General features: G+C 37.2%; 1 protein-coding gene across 2 annotated transcripts in view; it reads right to left on the bottom strand.

The window, feature by feature from the left end:
- The window catches only part of gabrb2a (gamma-aminobutyric acid type A receptor subunit beta2a), a 43427-nt gene extending 19142 nt beyond the window's left edge, over positions 1-24285 (bottom strand). Inside the window, exons 1-4 of one of the 2 annotated variants that reach the window (XM_077235864.1) lie at positions 23799-24285; positions 23615-23706; positions 22942-23009; positions 4759-4979 (exon numbers count right to left, since the gene is read on the bottom strand). In XM_077235864.1, coding sequence (XP_077091979.1) covers positions 4759-4979; positions 22942-23009; positions 23615-23706; positions 23799-23872 — 455 coding nt within the window. In that variant the 5' untranslated portion in view covers positions 23873-24285. The remainder of the gene's footprint in view (positions 1-4758; positions 4980-22941; positions 23010-23614; positions 23707-23798) is intronic. The other variant, XM_077235863.1, reaches the window with a different exon arrangement.
- Between the last annotated feature and the right edge of the window lie 725 nt (positions 24286-25010).

Here is a 25010-nt window from a genome sequence, read left to right as displayed (position 1 = left end):
TCTTTTTCTCTGTGCTAGGGAAAACCATTGGCTGTTGTACCGGGGTTAATTTATAACAAACTAAATTTAATTAATCATAAATAAGCTAGAATGATGATGCTTATTCAGCATATGCTCAATTCGGTTTTCCATCTGTCTAAGAACAACTGATTATACACTACCGTTCAAATGTTTGGGATTAGTGCTTTTTTATTGTCTTTTTGAAAGAAATTAATACATTTATTCAGCAAGTATGCATTTAATTTATCGTGTGACATTATAGACATTTGTAATGTTGCAAAACATTTCTATTTAAAATAAATGCTGTTCGTTTGAACTTTCTATTCATTAAAGAATCCTGAAGAAATGGTTTGCACAAAAATATTAAGCAGCACAACTGTTTTCAACATTGATAATAATAAGAAATGTTTCTTGAGCATCAAATCATCATATTAGAATGATTTCTGAAGGATCATGTGACACTAAAGTCTAGAGTAATGATGCAGAAAATTCAGCTTTGACATCACTGGAATAAATTACATATGAATATATACTACAACAGAAAATGGTTAATTTAAATTGTAAAAATATTTCACAATATTACTGTTTTTACTGTATTTTTTATCAAATAAATTCAGCCTTGGTGAGCATAAGAGAATAAAAATAAATAAATAAAAACGATTTTTTTAATTTAAACACATTATTCAGCCAGCCAAGGAGAAAACAAAGTATATATTTAAATACATATTAACGCAATGACATTATAACCTAGATGTGTGATCTTATGTGAAAGTGGGTTAATATGTATTTGTCAGGTGTTATAACTGCCCCCAACCACCCCAAATACTCTGGCTTCTTCTATTAAATCTGATATTATTATAACTAGTCTTTCTCATTATAAGTCTATTAACTGTATAGTTACTTTTGCCGAAAATAAATGTTTATTTAACTAAAAGACCATAGGTATATTTAGTCTGTGAGTTGGGAAGAAAAACTCTCTCATCTCTCAATTTGTCTGCTCTCCCTCTCACAGTGACCCGCTGCTTACTGGTTGATTTGTATCTGCCTAAATATATTAAGAGCAGAAGGAAGCTAGGCCTGACCCTTACCGGTTTAGTGCCGCTTAACGCCTCTGGCAGCTTGTATCAGCTTGAAAAGGGTCTGATGAATAAAAGTTTACTCTATAGTGCCATTAAACTGCTACTTCCCTGCACTGAAACCCACCAACACAGTGGTCTTCTTCTCCGGCATACATTCAAGACTGCTTTCTTCACCAACACACTAGACTTCATGTATCCATCCATCATGGCCGGGCTGCAGCACTACGGTTTTCCCAGTGCAACACACAGGTTCATATAAGGGTTGGGTACAGACCCCAAGGCATCATGTGTACCTTTATTCCAAACGACCTTGTTTACTAAGGCCTGTGCTGCAACACACAACACAGGGGTTCTGACTAAATTACACTGAGGGTGGCAAGAGGATTCGCTGAAAACGCTGCAGTGAAAATCGTAGTCCTGAACTGGATCAAGGATTTCATACACTGAATTACTAGAATGTGATGATCAATGCCAAGATCATCATTTGACATCAATTCCAAGGGAATGCATCAAGTAGGGATTAACAGATATGAACATTTCGACCGATACCGATAACCAATAATTCTTTATATTTGAAAGCTGATAACAAACATATTGGTTGATAAATCCAAATCCAATTTTTGAGACCCTGACTACAAAACCCAAAGTTTCACCATTAAAAGCCATATTTAGTGTCTCAGCTGAAGGATATAATCCATTATTTATCAATAAACATATATATTTATCATTAACATTAAAAATGAACATATATCGGCCGATACTGATATGGTGGCCGTTATATCGTGCATTCCCAGCATGAAGTGATAAAATGTGTACCTTGAATACAAGTCACTTTTGATAAAAGCATAATGTGCCAAATGCAAAAAAAATGTTTTATTAAATATAGGGTCAATTTAGAGCTCATGTTGAATTTAACCACTGAAGATATGTTTTTAAACATAAATTTGCAGAAGCTTTTCTTATAGTGAAGAGCAAAGAAAGGAAGTGTCAAATGAAGATCAGAGTATTTACTTTTATATATTGTATAATATATATATTTATTTGTTGATCCTGCTAAGCCAAAATCGGACATAAAGTGCAAGAGAAGGACGTGGTATTGAATTCTGCAGACAGTTCAGCAATTTTCCTTTCAGTGCTGCCTGTCCTATCTGAATTTTCCTGCTGCACTGGTATTCACTTTTATACAGAAAGACAGCACAGGAATGTGTGATTATACACAAAATAAATAATTGCTGGATATAAATAGAAGCTGTCCTATTCTGCCCTTAGACATCTTCAAGTCTATGGAAAAAAAATAACACCAGCCGATGCACTTCACCTCCATATAATAGGCAACCTTTCTGTAAATGAGAATTAATGATCATGTCTCCATTTTATTGTGTGGCTCATCCACTGTAAATGAGATGGTAAACAGAACACCTCTTCTTCTCTCAGTCACCATGTGTAGTCATTTAGATTTCCTTGAGTCCATTATATCCCAAATTATTCGATTGCATTAGACATAAGTGGTCATAACTGCACTGTAACGCTTCTTAATTGGGCCTAGTACATAGACTTGCTTAACACCTCATATTGTTTGTATACTGAGTTATGTTGTGCTCCAAAATGCTGTGAATGTGACACATCGCAACATAATAAGCCAATAACTTCTCAAACTCTACTTGCAATGTTAGTTTAATTCAGACAGAAGTCATTACTAACACTTTACTTAAGGCCTTTATATAGAATACATTCTAATATATATAATGCATTAATTATGCCTTGACATTTTATAATGCATTGTATAGTCTCATGAATAATTGTAACCACATTTATAATACATTATAACACTTATCTAACCAATCTTACATCTTTGGGAAGTATAATGCATTAAAACACATGACAAACAACCAATGCAACAAGGAATCTGCTAATATTATAAAGCATTTTTACTTTGGTTACAATTATTTATGAAAAGATATAATGCATTATAAATGTACATTATGAATACCTTTATATTGCATTATACATAAAGGCTTGAAGTTAAGTGTTACCAAGTCATTGTGTACATTTCAATGAACGAGTTTAGTCTCAGCCTAAGATAGCACTGACTGTTTTATATACATTCCACACAAAAGCAGAAGGCGTTTTCTCAATCTGTCAAGTGATAATATGATTAGCTGGATTTACACAACTTCCAGTAGTAAAGGCATACAGTCTTTTTATTGTTTCGTATGAAAAAAGAAGTGTTTAAAAAAGGTACTAGGAGTTTACTATAAAGGTACTGTATGTTTTTGAGAAAGAACAAATGACTGAATTGAACAATGCTCAGAGTTTTGTTTGAGGCATCCAGTAGCAAGGAAAATAGATACATAAAATACATATCACTTTAGGGTTTTTTGTGTCTAAGCAGGTGATTCATGGCCAGAATAAACAGCTATGTTAATTAGTAGCTCAAGAAATTATACTGTACTATGCATCGAAGAAAGTTTCTTTGTTTTTACAGGCTCCAAACAATAAAAATTTAAAGAAATGAAACTAAATGATTATGAAAATGTCTAAGGCATAGAAAATGTTTTGACATTAGCCCAATAAAACTAGGAAAACAAAGACTGCTAAGCTGTAAAATTATTCAGTCGTTGTATTATGACTTGGAAATTGTATTCAAGCCTGTGTATTTTCATCTCCAGGTCGGTGTCTGCATTATTGGTTGAAGTCTTTTAGGAGCAAGATAATCAGATATACCTGCCTGTGCTAAATTTTCAGACTGGGCTCTCACAGACCGTTATAGAGGAGCACTGTTATTTTCTTCTTCTCTTGGTAATTGAGGAACATGCTTTGGCAGGCTTAGTGGAGCAGGGCACCTTCATGGACAACACACCCCCACTCACCACAAACACACACTCACAAACGCCATTTACAAACCCCCAAAAAACCCATCTTCCAACACTCTTTTATGTCAAACTGCAACAGAGCACAGATTCTCACTAAATTTCAAATGTCACAAAAGAGAACGCTCTATTACTGCCTCCTCAACACATGCTCATACACACACACATACACACACACATACTCATGTGGCCCCAGCCGGCGCTGTCTCACATACGAAAGTCTCCATTGACAAAGCAGCGCGCTGGCAGTCCCAGCAGCAATGTTCTGCGGGCCAGGTCACGGCACTCTCACACATTCCCATCAATGTTTCATCATGTGCATTTAGTGTTTCTGCACGCATTTTCTCTTTTGGGTTATGTAAAAAATAAAAAAAAAGCTTATGCAATTGGGAACTTACATAATGAAGCGTTATAAATTATATTTATTGATTTTCCTAGCTTAATAACAGTGAATTATCTGCTGCAATGCAGATTTTTAATTTTTAAGCACTCTTCTGATAAGGACAGTGCTGTCAGGCTAAGGAACAGAAAGCACAATATGCAGCTTTGGAATTAGCAACAACAATTTCATCCCTTCTAAACATAGACACCGATGTTGAGTCATTTACACCGGCATAATGCAATCAGCAGCGAGAGAAAATAAAAACAGGCCTCAGAACATGTCGTGAGCGAGTTATGTGGGTGGATTGCAAATAGTTTGCAGCAGCGCTCGGATAGAATTATGAGAGGAGTTAAACGCCCTCTGCCGAACGTGATTACCGGTCAGCTTCGGTCGATAACGACAATGAAAATGACCTCAAAGGACGTACCTTAATCCGTACAGCACGGTGCCATCGGGGTGCAGGCGTATCATTCGGTTCTTGACTGTCACTCCGTGAACGAAGGATTTCTTATCGTTGAGGAAGTAGGTGTCGGGCACCCAGAGCTGGTCAGCGACGCGGTTATCCAAGGTTAGATTCAGAGGGATCTCGGAGTAAGACAAGCGCTTGTCTCGCCAAGCTTGCTGGAAATACATGGTCAGAGTGTAGTCCTAAAAATAAGAGGAAAATTAGGATAATTAGGAAAAGAAGAGATCATGAAGACTATTGGGAAAATACAACAGATTAAAAAAAGCATCTCTCTCTGTCTACTTTCTGCATTTGGGTTTTAATGTCATGTTCAAATTGATGTTTACACAGTTTCCAGGTTAAATGTATATGGGTATCTGCCTCACACTATCAACAGGACACCAACACTATAATATTTTAATATAATAATATTTTAATACTATAATATTTTTGTATGTTTACATCAATATATTTAATATTAATACAGCTGAAGTTAATATTTCCAACCACACAGTAATTAATATCTAAGCATTTAATATTAATATTTAAAACCACAATGTAAAAAGTGGTAAACTGCAAATGTTACTTGTAGGAGCATTTCCAACCTGATCTAAACCTTTAGTTTTCTTGGTGTATCTTATTGTAAACAATAAAAGCTAAACGTTCAAAAGCTCTTTAATGTTTTTGAAAGAAGCCTCTTATTCTGACCAAGGCTGCATTCATTTCATCAAAAATTCAGTAAAAGCAGTACAATTGTGAAATTTTCTATTTTTCTATGTATAAAAATGTTTTTAAATCATTATAATATGCTGACTTGGTGCTCAAGAAACATTCTGTATTAATATTTATCAATGTTGAAAACGATTTGACTGCTTAATATTTTTGAGGAAACAGTAACACATTTTTTCCAGGATTCTTTTGGTGAATAGAAAGTTCAAAAGAACAGCATTTATCTGAAATAGAAATGTTTCGTAACTTGTCACTTTTGATCAGTTTAAATGTGTCCTTGCAGAAGTAAAAAAAAAAAAAAAAAAAGTCTAAGAAAAAAAATTTATCTTACCGACCCCAAACCTTTTAATAGCAGTGAAGGTTGATAAATTTTTTTTTATTTTGAATTAATTAATTTAGATGTTACCACATGAAGCATATTATGACGTTTTTGGTCACAAGTCTCATCAAGTTGCCTATAAAATAATAACTTGAATAATAAAGTAACAAGCACATTTATTATCTATTTCATTAGTTACTACTAACTGTTGTGAAGCTGTGTTTATTAGCAGTCGCCTTCTTTCAGATCATTAGTCAACAAATTCTCGGTAAACACTGCAGATGGTGGCAGGCACGCAGATGCACCTTTTAATTTAACCCAGCTGAGTGCTCGCTAAAACTGCCTCAGTCACAAATCAATTTGCGTTTCAAGTCATTACAAGTTCGTTCCGATTTGGATGTGACCAAAAGTGATGATGTCCGAGTGCGAGTTGTTTACTCTGTAATTAGCCCATCCATTTTCACCAGTTTGACACATTCAGGACGATTTTTTGACTGGCTGCAAAGCCTGCAATAATGATAGGCTGGCATTTTCGAATTGACAGTGCAATCAGCCAATCACAGCGAAGCATCAGCTGTTGGCTTATTAAAAAACAGCTTTACACACTATTTAAGCTTATACTTTGTAATGTTTCTCGTTTTAATTCTGTACTGTCGATAATTTTCTCATCCGAACTGTTTTTGAGCAGGCACTTATTCCATGCCTCCTGGGATTAAAAGCCCCTGATTTTATCTTGGGTTTGTTTTGGGACTGCTTTGGATGTGTTTATCAGCGTGGCCAGAGGATGAGGGGGCAGTGGGCTGGCTGAACGGTGGCAGGCAGTTTCTAGCCCCATATTTATCTCTCCGTGCTTCTCCAGCAGTGACCTGTGAGGGAACTCTTAAAACCGGCAGTCGTCTTCTGCCAAAAATAACCAGCGCACTCGATAAAGTTACTCTCAGGCATTAAAGGACAAAACCTCCCTCTGATTCAAAAGCCGCTGGAAGAACCAGCTGTGACTCACACTGTCCTGCATGTGCACTTTCAAACAGCCACTTCAGCATGAGCAAACACACGCTAAACACACCTGCACACACACACGCCCCAATTCCCCATGACATATCCCATACACACACACACTCTCCGGCAAAGTAGATGTTTGGATTTAAATACGCAAATGCTTATGCAATGCTTCATGCATGTTATATGTTTGGCAACAGTTACATAACAACATTTATTTCCATCAAGAGGTGCATACATTTTTGGTCCAGATCTTGTAGTGACAATGCAAGAGTCCAGCACTCTGTAAAGTCTCCTCCAGCACATCCCAAAGACTTTCAGTGAATTTAAGGTCTGGACTCAGAGGAGCCGATACATGTGTGAAAAACTCTTCATGATCCTCTCAACCATTCTTTCACAATTTGAGCCTGATGAATCTTGACATTGTCACCCTGGAATATGGCCATGATGTGTCTACTAACATGGAGTGTGTAGCTTTTCATTTCTTAAACAATCATTAGTTAGAGTTAGAAGAACTGTTGGCAAACATATTACATGCTAGAAACAATAATCACTGCAATAATTATCCAATCATAGACTCTTAAGCATTTGTCTATTTAAAACAAACAGTGACTTTTTTTGTCAGTGTATAATACCACTACTTCACTATTTCAAGGTTTTAATGTTGCTGTTTGAGAATGAAAAAGGCGTGTAAAGTTACAAAGCACAAAGTCCCTCCAAAGGGAGTTATTCTCTATATCAGTGCGCACTGTTTCTTGAACTCCCTGAAACGCCTCGATTGTGGTCTTGAGTTTTCTTCCAGGAACGAACATTTCACTATATTCCTCATTTAAATAATTCCAGCCCAAGCCGCATGCAAAATAAAGGTGTGAGGCCTGGTTGAGTTGAGTTAGTAGTGTGTTGAAATCAATGGTTATGGTAAGAGGAGTGACATTTCCAAAACGCACTCAAAGCGGTCGACAAATCACAACACTCTGATCCAGCCGACCAATCAGAGCACATTACGCATTTCGTAAGGATGGGCTTTACAGAGACAGAAACTAAACTGAGTGTTACTGACAGACTGGGAAGAGAGGTGCTGCAAGCAACAATGTAAAATATGTGAAAATAATGTGTGTTTTCAATGTTCAAGCATAAAAACCTATTCCAGTGAACCTCATAACCAAAATCAAGGCTCTGAAATAGGGCATAATATGGCATAATAAAAATCCTTTATGGAACTTTTCTGATAAGAAAATCCAAATACATAAAAATCCAAATTATACTGATAAGAGTCCAAATTATTGATGATAAAGATATGACGATACATAAAACTTCGAATGAGCATGCAGATGGTCCATAGTCAGTGGTAGCTCGGCTCACATAATTCCCTCCGATCTTTAGCATCTGTCATTATGTGTAGAGTAGGTTAAAGACGGTGCTGAGCATCTACACTGAAGGTTTCCCTCAGGAGAAGCAACTGATGCCTTAGGCGACAGAGTCACTTTAGCCACCTCAAACCCTTAAAGAGATAGTTCACTCATAAATGAACATTTTTACTCGCTTTCATGTGCTTCCCAACCCATTAGACTCTCTTTCTTGTGTGGAACATCACAGATGATATTTAAGAAATGTGTTTTTGTACATTCAATTCAAAGTCAAAGTGTACTAAAATTGTTTTGTTACCGAAAAAAATCGTGTTCCGCAGAAGAAAGAAAGTCATACAGTTTAGGACTGACATAAGGGTGAACAAATTATTATAGAATGTTCATTTGTGGGTGAACTATCCCTTACTGAGACAGTCCATTATTAAATTCCATAGATAAATGTGTTACAATGCATTATTTACGCTCATGTCATTTCAAACCTGTTTCACATAAGAGGTGCATGCCATTCGACCGTATGCTCTGCGAAGTGGATTTCACAGGGTTTTCCGTCATCCTAAGTAAGACTGCAATGCCATAGAGAATTAGGGAACATCGAAACATCACGTCACAGGAAGTGGAGAGGGAAATGTACACACCAGTAATTGCACATCATTCCAGCACTTGACGTTTGACTAAAATAAATGCAGTAAAAATGATTTGAGGCTTCAGCATTTTTATTGAGTCTAATTAGTCCCAGGTGTGGTTTGTACACGGTTGTTTGCGGGTATAAAGTGTGCCAGATGTGACAGTTACAATCCAACTATTATGATTACAGTTACATAAGGGGAAAATAACACATTTAATATATCCAAATTATGTTTATTTTCATTGCAAGAGACATTCATCACTCCGTTTAGCATTTACAAACATGACAATTTAATAAGTATACTAATAATAACTTAATATTTATATAAATATACATGTATGTGTTACATATTAAATTAAAGTATGGTAATTTATATTACATTTATTTTTTAGAAGTATATTATGTTATCATGCCTCAAACTCTAATATGTGCACTCAATTGGTGTTTGATGGGTGTTTCAAATGAACACATTTTGTGAAGTGAACTGGGTTAGGAACCCAAGTCACTCGGAACGCAGCTTTATATTCCTTTATGCAAAACAAAAAGAGGTGTTTTGAAGAATATTTATGCTGCTCTCAAAATACGAGTGAATGGGAACCAGCATCTCTCAAAAACACCATAAAAGCACCATAGGCCCTGTTTACACAGGGTTTACACCGAATAGCTAGACGGGATTTAAACTTTGTCTGCTGAAGACCCAAGTTTGGTTTGAAGACGATAAACGTACCAAGCACAATGTTATCTCACCATTCCTGATTTCTAACACACACTCAAAGCGTTCGGCTGAGTCTTGTGGCTGTCACAGCAGAAACGAAAGCTGCTGCTCTGTGTGTTTCCATCGTCTCTTTTCGTGTTCATATGTAAATTGGGTGAGCTTTTTTCATCCATTTGATCAAAAGATCTGAAAAAGCCCTAGATTTACCTGCCCATAGACCCTCCCCTCAAAGAAATCAGGACAGAAGTGGTTGAAAGTGGACAAAAGAGATGGATTAATGCAATTTGAATATTGTGCATATTCAAATTTGGCTTTGCCAAACAACTTGTTAATGTATATTTCATGGTCTTTATCTCACACAAAACTATTGTTTGACTTCTCAAGATGTGAAATATAGGACACGAGATTACTTTTATTGTTCATTAAGATGCGTTTTGGTCAATCGGATCACGAGTAGACGAGGGATACACATTCCTGTTTACACCTGGTGTTTTAATGAGGTAAATTTGAGTGTTCCTTACAACAACAAAAACTTAAAAGCTTCTGCTAAAAACTCCTTTGTGTTCCATGGAAGGAAGATCACTCATGTTTGAAACAGCATGAAGGTGAGGATATTATCAGCAGAATTGCATTTTTGGATAAACTATCCTTTTTCAAGAAAGAATGAAGATTTGTGCTATGCATGAAGAAATGTTTTGATGTTATTTATGCCTAATGGTATTCCACCATTCTGAGCTTTTTCATCCTACCTATAGTGTTCCAATTGAGTAATGAAATACATAAAACAGGAGTGCATATAGCATATGTTAATGTATCAGTTATAAATCTTATGGGATAAAAAAAACAGCAGAAAAATGGAAAAAACTTTCTGTTGATTAACATTTTGAGGAAAGAGGTTAAATATACATTTTTTTCCGAGCGAAGTGTGGATGCCAGGGTACAGAATATGGAACACCTGGGCTTGGAACTTTCCTCTTGGCTTCAGTGCCAAATGTGAGCATAATTACTATGGTCACAGATGGTAGCAGATGCCTCTTTGGGCTCTGTTTACTCTTTTTTGACATCAATAGATCTCAAACCGAGACGCAAACACACAGCTTCTGCGAGCTCACATGCAACCGAGTGGATTTTTCCCTCTAAAAGAATCAAGCATGAAGATAGAGATGCAGTGCATTGGCACATTGACATATAATGGATTCTAGATACATGAAAATGTAATATCTGTTGATGTTGCTTTTGTTTGTTTTTTACCAAAAATCAAAATTCTGTCATTTACATGATTTCATATGGGAAAATTTTAAAGCATAGCTATTCTTTTCTACTCGAATACAATGCAATAGGATCTGAAGTTTTTAAGTTTAAGGAAGGATGTAAAGCACCATAAAGGTGTGACCATTAAATTATTTAAAATGTATAATTTTGTGTTCCACGGACAAATGAGGTGAGTAAAAAATTACAGAATATTAATATTTAAGTGAACTAAATAATTTTGAGAAGCAGGGAGCAAAAAAAACTCTGTTAGGTTGTGATGTTTAATCATCGTTAACTGAGCTGAAATTTGCAAGTGCAAATTAATTTAATCAAGGGCGTCTCTAAATCTGCAGCATAAATGTACTAATTAAGGGCGCATTGGTTATGAATTCTTCATGTGACATGGAAAATCGTCAACTAAAGAAGTCTCAGACACAAGAAAAAGCTGTCTTTGTATTCAATAAAACTATTCTAAAGTCATTGGATCAAATAGGATCTGCCTTCACAGTTTAACTCTCGTAGCCCCCGTTTAAAACACCAAGCCAGGGCTCAACAATAAGGATAAAAAATAAAACATGATTTGTTTCACTTGGGTCAATGAAAAATGTTGGCAGAGCATGTAAAAATCAAAACCATGAACGACTAGGCCAGCAGAAAAAAAATCCTTATTGTTGATCCTTGCCATAGCATTATTTACAGCAGAGCACTACAAATCTGTGAAACAACCTTATGTAAGATAAAGTGAGGCATGCCAGCTCTTCAGATGGATACCCAGATCAATAGATCATATTGAGATTGTGACAGAATGACACACCGTCATTTGTCGGGTCTCTCCCACTGAGCTGACACTGAAGCAGAGGCTGCTGGGAGTTCTCCATTAAGCCTGTCACAACCCAAATCCAACACTCATCACGTTTAGAAGACACCCATCTCCACTGCACAGAACCCATTTAAAAACAGAAGTCATGCAAAATTAACATCAGGCAAAACATGATTCACTTTTTTTCCAGGCATTGAAATAAATTGCATTTTCCAAGAATATGGTAGAGCCTGAAAGTTTTTCTTTCCCCACATAAATAGTCAGTGAAAGGAGGTGCTTAGAAAACATTGTTCTTCCACCTCAGCATGTCAAACTGAATATTATATGAACAGTTTATTGTTTTCTATTTATTTGATATGAGGTTTGTAATTTCTGTACCCCTGTTCCAAGCCAAAGTTTGAGATGTTTAAAGTCATGATTTGTGCGACTTTTACAGTTAAATATTAAATAAACATCTAAATTAAATGGACAAAATATAAAAAATAAACAAAATTTTAAAATATATGCACACATGGTTGCTAATTTAAATTAAAGTGTGCCTATTATGCTTTTTCAGATATTCATTTTCATGTAGTGTGTTATATACGGTAGCTGTTTGTAAGGAATATAGCTGTTTGTGTGCAAAGTTTCAAATATCAAAGTGCATGATAAATAGAGATATTGTCTTATTGTCGATTCTGAAAAGAGCCATCAGTAATTCCAGTCTTACTTCCTGCTCGAAACCTACGTAGGTTTGTAGCATATTTGCATAATGCCAAACTATGGTCTTCACTGCAGGCTGCCCGTGAACAATGTACTTTGACCCTGAAACACTGTAGTTGTAGCCGAGGACTGGAAGAGTTTGGTTCGTGTTGTCGACATGTTGAGAAGACGCTGTTTTCTGCATCGCGAAAGCAAATCCACATTGCATGCATTTCCAAAGGATAAGGACTCGTGCTGGAACTGATACGGTAAAATCGACTCCATCGTTAATATTCGTATCACTGTGTATGAAGCACTAAGGAAAAATCATAGCTGAACTTCAGATAACGTAATGTGCATTTCGTTTCTGATATGCGCTGTAAGTGATGGCCCAATCAAAACAGACTAAGCCATCTGACCAATGAGAGTAGAGTAGACAAATCACCACAGACTGGACCATCTGACCAATCAAAGCTGAGTAGGCTCTCTGAAAAGAGGCATTTAGGAGACTGAATCCTTTATCAAATCGTTTCAGACACTGTGAGAAAAGAGGTGATGTTACAATGTATTTTATGAGAAAATTCAAGTGTTTTTTAACCTTGGATGCATGTAAACCTATTGTAGGAGTCCAAAAATTAGGATTTTTAAAATTGCATAAGTCACTCATTAGTAGTTAGCTAGTTTGGGTGTAAATGTTTTTAGTAGTTATTGATTGACTTCTATTTTAAATGAAAGAGAAATATATATTCAACATTTTTTCTTACAATTACTTGCATAACAGTGTGGAATTTGTCAAGCCTGATGAATGCTCTCAACACTACAATCTGTGAAGAAATTGAGAAAATAGAATGAGATTTTGTACTTGTCCTCCCATCATGATGTAAACATGATCCGAACCATGTAATTTGTTGTGTGCCACAAATTGAATGAAAGTACATAGTTTGTAATGCAGGAAATGTATGTGGTAACAGGGTTGAGGACAAAATGTTTGTTTAAATCTAGCTGCTTTTCATTCAAGGCTCATTTTATGGCATATGATTTAATATCTAAAAGTTCTCACAACAACAAAAAAACATGGGATTTGTGCTTCTAATGCTTTGAATAAGTCGTGTGGCACCAAAGTATTTCTGTTCGTCCCTATTTGAGGAAATTGCCAAATGAGCGCGTAAAGAGATTGTGATGGACAATGCTGATAACAAGGCACTTAACAGCACCACTGCCATAGTTTCACTGTCTCTCCAAATAAGAGAAACACCAACGCAGTCGCTATGGACTTGGGACACATCATTAATTGGTCATGACAACGAAACCATCCGAATGACTGGTTAAGCACAAGCCTCTAAATATTGGAGGTTGTAAGAGATGGACTTAAGATCCAGTGGTCATACCCGGGGTGCTGATAGCATGACTGGCCCGATTAGCCTTTATTCCCAACGGAGCGTTTTCCACAGCTACTTAAACACGTTTGATTTAACAGCCTAACACCCCATCACAGGATGATATATTAACAGATTACACAAGCGAAATCTGTCACATTAACTTCACTTAATCTATGCTCATAACTGCAAGTGCCGTGATGAGGATGTTGATGACATGTTTGGAGATAAACGTTTGATGTCGAAGACGTGATTAAGTGGCAAAGTTTATTGCAATGTCAGACAGACTCCAAACGCCAGGTGTTTCAAATTAATCTACAACTGAGCGCCTCTTTGCAGAATTAGTTTGGAAATCAGAGTTTAATGTTGTTATTTGATTAAACTTTGTTCTGAAAACATTTTATGTTAGACTTTTTCCATATAAGGGATAATGAACAGTCAGCTGATCATCGCAAATAACTAGACCCGCACAGGGTGATCAGGACCCCGGCGCAAAGCATTATCCTGCTTAAATGTTAATTCAATTAATAAATTAAATACTTATATTAATAGATAAATGGAAATTATTTAACATTTAAAAAAGAAAGAGACTACAAGACACATGAAACTACCAGAGCTATGCAAGTAGGCAATGGTCAATTGGTACATATTTAACAGGGGGTTTATACCAGCAACCCCAGATGGAGACAAAAAACTACAACTTTTATATATATATATATATATTTTTTTTTTTTTTTTAAAAGCTTTGGACAAATGTATATTGTATTGTGCTGCATAAATAAAATTGTTTTTGAGTTTACTTGACAATGACAACAAACATGCCTGTTGTTTAATTTGTCTTTATAAAATCAAATGTACCAGTTTAAATTAAAATAGTTTAAATGACAATATTTTAGGAAGCAAGAGGATCATAATGTTTTTGGAATCTTAGAATCAAAAAACAAAATCTTCGGGAAAAAAAGCTCAAACGTGCTGCGTAACACGAGAATAAACCTCACTGGTTCTTGCTGAAGCTCAAACATGATGCGTAACACCAGAATAAACCTCACTGGTTCTTGCTGAAGCTCAAACATGATGCGTAACACGAGAATAAACCTCACTGGTTCTTGCTGAAGCTCAAACATGATGCGTAACACGAGAATAAACCTCATTGGTTCTTGCTGAAGCTCAAACATGATGCGAAACACGAGAATAAACCTCATTGGTTCTTGCTGAAGCTCAAATATGATGCGTAACACGAGAATAAACCTCACTGGTTCTTGCTGAAGCTCAAATATGATGCGTAACACGAGAATAAACCTCACTGGTTCTTGCTGAAGCTCAAACATGATGCGTAACACGAGAATAAACCTCATTGGTTCTTGCTGAAGCTCAAACATGATGCGAAACACGAGAATAAACCTCACTGGTTCTTGCTGAAGCTCAAATATGATGCGTAACATGAGAATAAACCTCACTGGTTCTTGCTGAAGCTCAAACATGATGCGAAACACGAGAATAAACCTCACTGGTTCTTGCTGAAGCTCAAATATGATGCGTAACATGAGAATAAACCTCATTGGTTCTTGCTGAAACTCAAACATGATGCGAAACACGAGAATAAACCTCACTGGTTCTTGCTGAAGCTCAAATATGATGCGTAACATGAGAATAAACCTCATTGGTTCTTGCTGAAGCTCAAACATGATGCGAAACACGAGAATAAACCTCACTGGTTCTTGCTGAAGCTCAAATATGATGCGTAACATGAGAATAAACCTCATTGGTTCTTGCTGAAGCTCAAATATGATGCGTAACATGAGAATAAACCTCACTGGTTCTTGCTGAAGCTCAAACATGATGCGTAACACGAGAATAAACCTCATTGGTTCTTGCTGAAGCTCAAACATGATGCGTAACACGAGAATAAACCTCATTGGTTCTTGCTGAAGCTCAAACATGATGCGAAACACGAGAATAAACCTCACTGGTTCTTGCTGAAGCTCAAACATGATGCGTAACACGAGAATAAACCTCATTGGTTCTTGCTGAAGCTCAAACATGATGCGAAACACGAGAATAAACCTCATTGGTTCTTGCTGAAGCTCAAACATGATGCATAACAAGAATAAACCTCATTGGTTCTTGCTGAAGCTCAAACATGATGCGTAACAAGAATAAACCTCATTGGTTCTTACTGAAGCTCAAACATGATGCGAAACAAGAATAAACCTCATTGGTTCTTGCTGAAGCTCAAACATGATGCGAAACAAGAATAAACCTCATTGGTTCTTGCTGAAGCTCAAGCATGATGCGAAACAAGAATAAACCTCATTGGTTCTTACTGAAGGTCAAACATGATGCGTAACACGAGAATAAACCTCATTGGTTCTTGCTGAAGTTCAAACATGATGCGTAACACGAGAATAAACCTCATTGGTTCTTTCTGAAGCTCAAACATGATGCGTAACACGAGAATAAACCTCATTGGTTCTTGCTGAAGCTCAAACATGATGCGTAACACGAGAATAAACCTCATTGGTTCTTTTTGAAGTTCAAACATGATGCGTAACACGAGAATAAACCTCATTGGTTCTTGCTGAAGCTCAAACATGATGCGTAACACGAGAATAAACCTCATTGGTTCTTTTTGAAGTTCAAACATGATGCGTAACACGAGAATAAACCTCATTAGTTCTTGCTGAAGTTCAAACATGATGCGTAACAAGAATAAACCTCATTGGTTCTTACTGAAGCTCAAACATGATGCGTAACACGAGAATAAACCTCAATGGTTCTTGCTGAAGCTCAAACATGATGCGTAGCAAGAATAAACCTCATTGGTTCTTGCTGAAGCTCAAACATGATGCGTAACACGAGAATAAACCTCAATGGTTCTTGGTGAAGCTCAAACATGATGCATAACACGAGAATAAACCTCATTGGTTATTACTGAAGCTCAAACATGATGTGTAAAATGAGAATAAACCTCATTGGTTCTTGCTGAAGCTCAAACATGATGCGTAACACGAGATTAAACCTCATTGGTTCTTGCTGAAGCTCAAACGATGCGTAACACGAGAATAAACCTCATTGGTTCTTTCTGAAGCTCAAACATGATGCGTAACACGAGAATAAACCTCATTGGTTCTTGCTGAAGCTCAAACGATGCGTAACACGAGAATAAACCTCATTGGTTCTTGCTGAAGCTCAAACATGATGCGTAACACGAGAATAAATCTCACTGGTTCTTGCTGAAGCTCAAACATGATGCGTAACACGAGAATAAATCTCACTGGTTCTTGCTGAAGCTCAAACGATGCGTAACACGAGAATAAATCTCACTGGTTCTTGCTGAAGCTCAAACATGATGCGTAACACGAGATTAAACCTCATTGGTTCTTGCTGAAGCTCAAACATGATGCGTAACACGAGAATAAATCTCACTGGTTCTTGCTGAAGCTCAAACATGATGCGTAACACGAGAATAAACCTCATTGGTTCTTTCTGAAGCTCAAACATGATGCGTAACACGAGATTAAACCTCATTGGTTCTTGCTGAAGCTCAAACGATGCGTAACACGAGAATAAACCTCATTGGTTCTTGCTGAAGCTCAAACATGATGCGAAACACGAGATTAAACCTCATTGGTTCTTGCTGAAGCTCAAACGTGCTGCGTAACACGAGAATAAACCTCATTAGTTCTTGCTGAAGCTCAAACATGATGCGTAACACGAGAATAAATCTCACTGGTTCTTGCTGAAGCTCAAACATGATGCGTAACACGAGAATAAATCTCATTGGTTCTTGCTGAAGCTCAAACATGATGCGTAACACGAGAATAAATCTCACTGGTTCTTGCTGAAGCTCAAACATGATGCGTAACACGAGATTAAACCTCATTGGTTCTTGCTGAAGCTCAAACATGATGCGTAACACGAGAATAAATCTCACTGGTTCTTGCTGAAGCTCAAACATGATGCGTAACACGAGAATAAACCTCATTGGTTCTTTCTGAAGCTCAAACATGATGCGTAACACGAGATTAAACCTCATTGGTTCTTGCTGAAGCTCAAACGATGCGTAACACGAGAATAAACCTCATTGGTTCTTGCTGAAGCTCAAACATGATGCGAAACACGAGATTAAACCTCATTGGTTCTTGCTGAAGCTCAAACGTGCTGCGTAACACGAGAATAAACCTCATTAGTTCTTGCTGAAGCTCAAACATGATGCGTAACACGAGAATAAATCTCACTGGTTCTTGCTGAAGCTCAAACATGATGCGTAACACGAGAATAAATCTCACTGGTTCTTGCTGAAGCTCAAACATGATGCGTAACAAGAATAAACCTCATTGGTTCTTGCTGAAGCTCAAACATGATGCGTAACACGAGAATAAATCTCACTGGTTCTTGCTGAAGCTCAAACATGATGCGTAACAAGAATAAACCTCATTGGTTCTTGCTGAAGCTCAAACATGATGCGTAACACGAGAATAAATCTCACTGGTTCTTGCTGAAGCTCAAACATGATGCGTAACAAGAATAAACCTCATTGGTTCTTACTGAAGCTCAAACATGATGCGTAACAAGAGATTAAACCTCATTGGTTCTTACTGAAGCTCAAACATGATGCGTAACACGAGAATAAACCTCATTGGTTCTTACTGAAGCTCAAACATGATGCGTAACAAGAGATTAAACCTCATTGGTTCTTACTGAAGCTCAAACATGATGCGTAACAAGAGATTAAACCTCATTGGTTCTTACTGAAGCTCAAACATGATGCGTAACAAGAGAATAAACCTCAGTGGTTCTTTTTGAAGCTCAAACATGATGCGTAACATGAGATTAAACCTCATTGGTTCTTACTGAAGCTCAAACATGAAGCATAACACGAGAATAAACCTCAATGGTTCTTGGTGAAGCTCAAACATGATGCGTAACACTAGAATAAACCTCACTGGTTCTTGCTGAAGCTCAAACATGATGCGTAACACAAGAATAAACCTAATTGGTTCTTGCTGAAGCTCAAACATGATGCATAACACTGGAATGAACCTTATTGGTTCTCACACGTCATGCAAGCATATTGCATATGATTTATTTTATGATCGCTTTATGAACGTTTTGAAGCGAACATCTTGTGTGAATAGACTTTCAATGGAGGGAAGTTATCAGATTTCATTAAAAATATCTTTACTTGTGTTTTGAAAATTAAGTCTTATGGGTTTGAAAACAACATGAGGGTGAGTAAATTTACAGAATTTAAATTTTTGGGTGAACTATCCCTTTAAGGCTTTAGGTAAGTTTAGGTTTAGTTCTGCATAAATGAAATGCTGCATCAAAGACACTTCATGGTTGTCAAGAGACAGTGTGCTGCGCATAAGAATCAAAAGTACGTCTTTGCAGTACGTCTTTGCAGTGTATAAGCAGTTAAATAAATGCGAGCAAAGTAAGACCAATCACATTTCAGTATGCAACTAACGCATCACAGCATTAGCAATCTTCAAATATTTTAACTTTTAATGTCTTAAAAAGGACAGTTTACAAAAAAAAAACACCTAAGAAAGTCTGAAATAACCCAAAAAACAAAGTCTAAAAGGAGTCAAGTGTACGTTGACGGGTTGTGATTAATTAATTGCAGAAATTAGTGGAAAAGAAAAAAAGCAGTGCAAGAACTATAATAAGCTTCTCAGTAGAGTGAGATGTGCTACAGATCTCATCAGTGTATGAAATTATAATACAAGTTGCTGCTGTCTGGAAGAGAACGTCATGTGACCACAGCGTTGCTACTCTATTTCTGGCTGTAGCTAAATCTACATCGCACGACGTTAAGTATTGAAGAATTCCTAAAAACAATCTGCAGCCTTGCCTTAAAACCTAATCTATCGAAACAGAGAAGAGCCCACATTAACCCAGCATTTTTTGAGAAGGTTGGTGTTGTCATAGCAACAAAAATAAAAATAACACTGTTTATCAGCTCGGAATTCAATAAAACGGGACTAAACAGACACTAACTGACTAGGCAAAAATGATCTACAATTACGCACACTAATAGTAATTAAGTCGACCAATCTAATTGAGTCTAAATTTGTCTTTTCATCCATTTGTTATTTCACAGGCTATCATTGCACGGCCCTGCCTCTTATTCATGTAAGCAATTAATGCTTGTCAGGATAATGATACATATAAGGGCAATGTTTCCGCCCCGGTAATTATTTAGCCCATGAGCTAGCACAAGTCTGCTTGAATCTTTTCCTTTGAAGTGACTATTATGTTTTCAGAGAAAACCGTTCAACATAACCACCGTCCCAGCCACAAATAAAGGTCATTTCCACCGTAATTTATGCAAGCACCAAACAAACCAGAGACAGAGGACCCTGTATCAGCGATCTGCCAGATCGATTGGAAAACCATACTATCCCGTTTGTAATTTGCCTCCTCAAAACTCAAATGAGTCATCAGAAGCCGCCTCAGCCAGAGAGCACGGCCCGTGTTTGCCTCTTCTTTCGGCCTCTCTCCAAAAATAGCTCGCATTTTAATGTCAAGCAGCAGAAACGCAACTTGCGGAGACTGGCCTAAAGATTTGCATTGCCAAACAACACGGGTGACCTTTGGTCGAGGCTTCTTCGGCCACGTTTAACACACAGCGAACACTCTTGTTTACATCCGTATGAAATGGCAGGCAGGAGGAGATGAAGAGAGGGGGGTTGCTTCATTTTAAAACAAAACGCTTCAAGCAGTTACGCCTAACAAAGACACCTGGGGCATCCGTGCCGCTCCTAATTGAGAGATCATACATCTGTCTAAGACGCAGGCATCACGCTGGACTAATGAGACAGTAAACTGGTACGAGGCGAGCATAAGAGCGAATGAGGCGTGATGCATGGGGTGCTGGCTTTGAATGGAAATATCAGATACTAATGGCTGCAAATCTCAGAGATCAACCCTGTCAACCCTTAGGATAGTCGAGGATCCTGCCGGCTGCGAGCTTGGTGAAAATCCAATTTCGCTGGAGCTGCAGAAAACAAAGATTTTCATCTTTTCTTTCCAACTCTTAGGGATTCCAGAGCTCACCCATGACAGGCAACATACTTGACAGATCTATAAAGGTAATTTGTAGGCACATCACTACAAAGTATGAAGCATCTACGTCCTTAAAACTGCAGTATGGCTGTGACACCTCGCAGGGTTCACTGCACCTTTTGAACCGTGAATGTCAATGCCTTTCTCAGTCATTCGAGATCAGTAAATGAAAAAGTCGATCGTCAAGCTAACGAGGTCGAAATAAAATGTACAAGGTCTGTTTCATTTTGTAATTTATTTTAAATAAAGTTTGCTGTTTTAAAACTTAAAATTAATACAAAAATAAATGTTAGACTTTATCTTAAGGTGTCCTTGTTATAGTGTAATTATACATTTAAGTACTGAGTAATATTAATTAACTACATGTACTTACTGTAGGGTTAAGATTAGGATTAGTTGCATGTAAAAAGTAAATACATGTAACGTGTTACAAGGACGCATTAAAATTAAAACACATTAGTGTTACCAATAGAATATATTTAAAGACTATGCAAGAATGGGTTTGCACGTTATAGTAGTTTTTGAACAACTTATGCTCTCATAAATGTAAGAACATAATTTGTTTACCATTCTATAATAAAATAATAAAAAATAACTGATAATAATAATAAAATAACTGACATGGTTGAAGGTCAAGAAATGAATACCAATTCAACAGATTATATATGATTTTAATAGTTGGACACGGTCAAAAAGTCAAGACCTGAGGTGGGAAAGGGCAGAATCCCATTTTAAGGTGGAGATATAGACATTTGACGTATTTAAAACTATTTCAATTTAGTAGGTTGATTTTATGTTAAATAATAGCCAAAAGTACAAGTATATAAGTGTAACCAAATGCATTCTAATAGCAAAAACATGGAAGTTGTACCTATGATGCTACCATAAAAAATAAATAATGGGAAATGGTTTACCTTATTCATGAAATGTGCTGTATAAGGACTTTTAAAAATCATTTGCACCCACAAAGAGCAAATCCTAGATGAATATATATTTTAAAGCTGCTGATAACTACACCAATTTATATTCAATTACAGAAAGTTCCATTATATTTTAGGATTTTATTTATTTAAATTACATTTCCAAACTATTTAAAAATTCCCTGATTAAGTTCTCTGTGTACATGGGATATCCTGACCTTGATGGACAATAGCTGTCATATTCAAATCATTTTTATGAAACCGCATGGTTCATCAAACATCACGTCCAGGATAAACAGCCAAGTATATGCATAATTCTCACACAAATGCTTCTATGTAACGTCAATGAAACATAATGAAACAGCATTGCTTTCATTATAGATGTGACTATTTTTTTATGTACACACCATCTACAGAGCTATAAACATATAGTGAACTCAATTTGCAAGCTAAGCATGCTTTTGTTTCTCCAAACCTCTTGGTGAAGAAAATGTAGACCTCCTGGCACAGGCCATTTCACCTTCATCGAGTTAAAAGGACCGACTGGGAAATGAATTGAAAACAAACTCTATCACCCCCACTGAAATGATAAAGCTGCAATGAGTACGAGCCATAAATCTTTAATTTCCCAGCCATACATATTCCCCTGCAATTACAGCTGCGCTAACCACTGCCTCCGAAAGAGGGTGCGGTTGCGCGAGATAAACTTTTCAGCTGTCCTCATCAACAGTATGTTGCTTAACATCACAATTTAATATCTGGCCATTTTAAAAAGAAGATAAACCAACAAAAACATCGACAGAGGCTGCTCATAGATGTACATCTCGCAAAACCCCTCTCTATTGAGAAAGCAACGCGTGATTCCGTGAGCATACATGGCAAGTGCCGTCTTTCTCCTTGAGAGGGCAACGCTCACCTTGAACTAGATTAGCTAAAAAACACAAGTCATGGAGTGTGAAGGTGCTTCCACGAACGTGCCTGTTTTCTCGGTGGCATATCAAAAACTGCTAGGCTGAAAAACACAGTGTGAGACATGCGGAGCGCGTGCGGGTGCGCGTGCGAGTGCGCCAGTGCGCGTGTGTTTTGAATTCAAATGTAGCAGCGAAATGCAGAGCAGATACCGCAGCATGCCAATGAACTTCTGCAGTTTCACATCTAATCATCATGTGTGAGACACATCCGCTGGTGCGCCTCAAGTTAGTGTGCATAGATATCCTCTGGGAATGCATTTTGACATAATGCTTTGCATCAGGACATATAACACCAATGGGAAATTGTTACATGCAACATACCATGTTTACTTCGGAAACCATGTCTATGCTGGCTATGTCTATATTCATCCCTACCGCCACCGGAGCGCCTGATGGAGAGAAGGGAAAATTGTTAAAAAAGGAACTGATTGATTGAATTGCATGCATGTATGTATATAGGCTACCCACACTTCATCAAGTGACAGATTGAGCCTAATTACACTAAATCATTTTATTGTGACATTACATATATGAAACACCAACACCCCATATTCACGTGGCAATGCGCATGAAATTGTTGATTTGTAACAACCACTGGAGGTGAACGCACAAATGCAACTGCATGACTGACAAATGAACAGTTAGACGTGTCCATCTATCAATAACAGCTTGAGCATCTTCTCTGATGGACTCGCTTGTGTGCGCGTGCATCAAAGGATATTTTTGTAAAGCTTGATATTTCATTTGTCGTCATGATGCAACAAAAGTTGCACTGCAAATTGAATTGATCCCCAAGTTCGCGTCCCTCTCTGGGAAAAGATAAAATGGCAAAACAGCATATAAATAAGCATGCGTTCATTTTTTTCTCATGCATTGACATGCACGCCTGATCAGAGACTGAGATGAATGAACAAGGTTTGCATGAGTAATTGGGCATGTTAGTGCGCGTGACAAACCAAATGCAACAATTATACGAATTTTACACATGCATTACCTCCGAAATCTGGCCTCAGCCGAATGTCGTATCCTTTCATGAGTCTGTCCACGGTGTCTTTGACCACTGGCATATTGCTCGGGTCTCTGCTACTGCAATAATATCACGAGATGTTCGTAAATTCCTGTTACATCCCAAAACCACAACATTTTCTTTTCGAAAAAGGCACAAAATGCAACCATACCTCTGCGCGCATGCCACAGCCACGATCAGCGGACATAATAAGAAGATATGTGGGGTTTTTCCGATACTCTCCATTGCAACAGTTTTGATGGGGTTTTGGATGTGATGATGAAGACGGCGCACATCCAACTTACTGAAGCCAGTGCAGCGAAGGCAATGAGCTGCGCATGCGCATACGCCAGCTCCAGATCAAAGAGCAGCTCCTGATGATGCTGGATGAGCTGTTTCCATTGCGGGGGAAAAATTAAAGGGACGACTGAATAAACCAAGTCAAGAAAAGAAGACATCAGGTGATCTTCATGCAGCATTTTTAGTCGTGTGTGTGAATCTGGAACTTGACAGGTTAGTGCAGCGTCCTGAAGGTTACATGAAGGGGGTTTTATGTCATACCGAACTTCGGGTATCATCATAGTCATTAAAATGTGCTTTAAACGTCTCGAAATAAAGAGCCGCTAAGAGTTACTTCGCAGTGTATTTATTCTGAGAGAAATAGATAATTACATATTAAACATATTACAGCTAAAGACCAAATGCATTTGTTTCACGAGTAAAGGTTTCTTCGCTGTGTATTTCCAATTGAAATTGGACAGTAGTCTTTAGTTTTCTGTGAATAGCCGCTTGCTATTGCTAGAAACAGGTGGTATGAGGGGGAGGGACGTTCTCATTCTAAAGAGCATTTGATTGGACAAAAATCTAGAAACGCCCCATCAGTTCAGGACGAATCGTCAAAGTTTGTAGTCCGTTTTTAAATTTGCCTAGTTTCACAATGGATGCTTAAGCTAGTCCCAAACTAAAATGCATGTTTGAGCTGTTTTAAATGAAAGCAACTTGCACTGTATCTTAAAATATGTCAGTGTCATTGTTCTGTCTCAAGATAAACACCAGTAATATTTGTTTCTAAAGTACGTTTATAATGTCCTAATAGAACAAATGCATAATCCTGGTTTATTCTAAGCCCTGTCTGTGAAACCAGGCCTAGATTTGGTAAAAGGTTATTTTGTGAAGTTTCTGTAGTTTACTACTTTGACGTATATAGATGACCACAAAGCTACACTGAAAAAATGTGGTTGAATTTTTTTTTTTACTGTGAAATTGCTGGTAAATTTTGACAATTATTTACAAAGAAATGGCGAGTAACACATTGAATTCAACGGGAAATTTCTAAGTAGAAAGAGTGAAATGATACTTTCAAAATCTTTATTTAAACTTTGAA

The sequence above is a fragment of the Siphateles boraxobius genome, unplaced genomic scaffold (assembly GCF_051911475.1).
Source record: "Siphateles boraxobius isolate OS27281-9 unplaced genomic scaffold, OSU_SipBor_1 2, whole genome shotgun sequence".
In the NCBI taxonomy this organism is placed as follows: Eukaryota; Metazoa; Chordata; class Actinopteri; order Cypriniformes; family Leuciscidae; genus Siphateles; species Siphateles boraxobius.
Note: the sequence above shows the minus strand (reverse complement) of the source record. Positions and strands in the feature narration are given on the sequence as shown.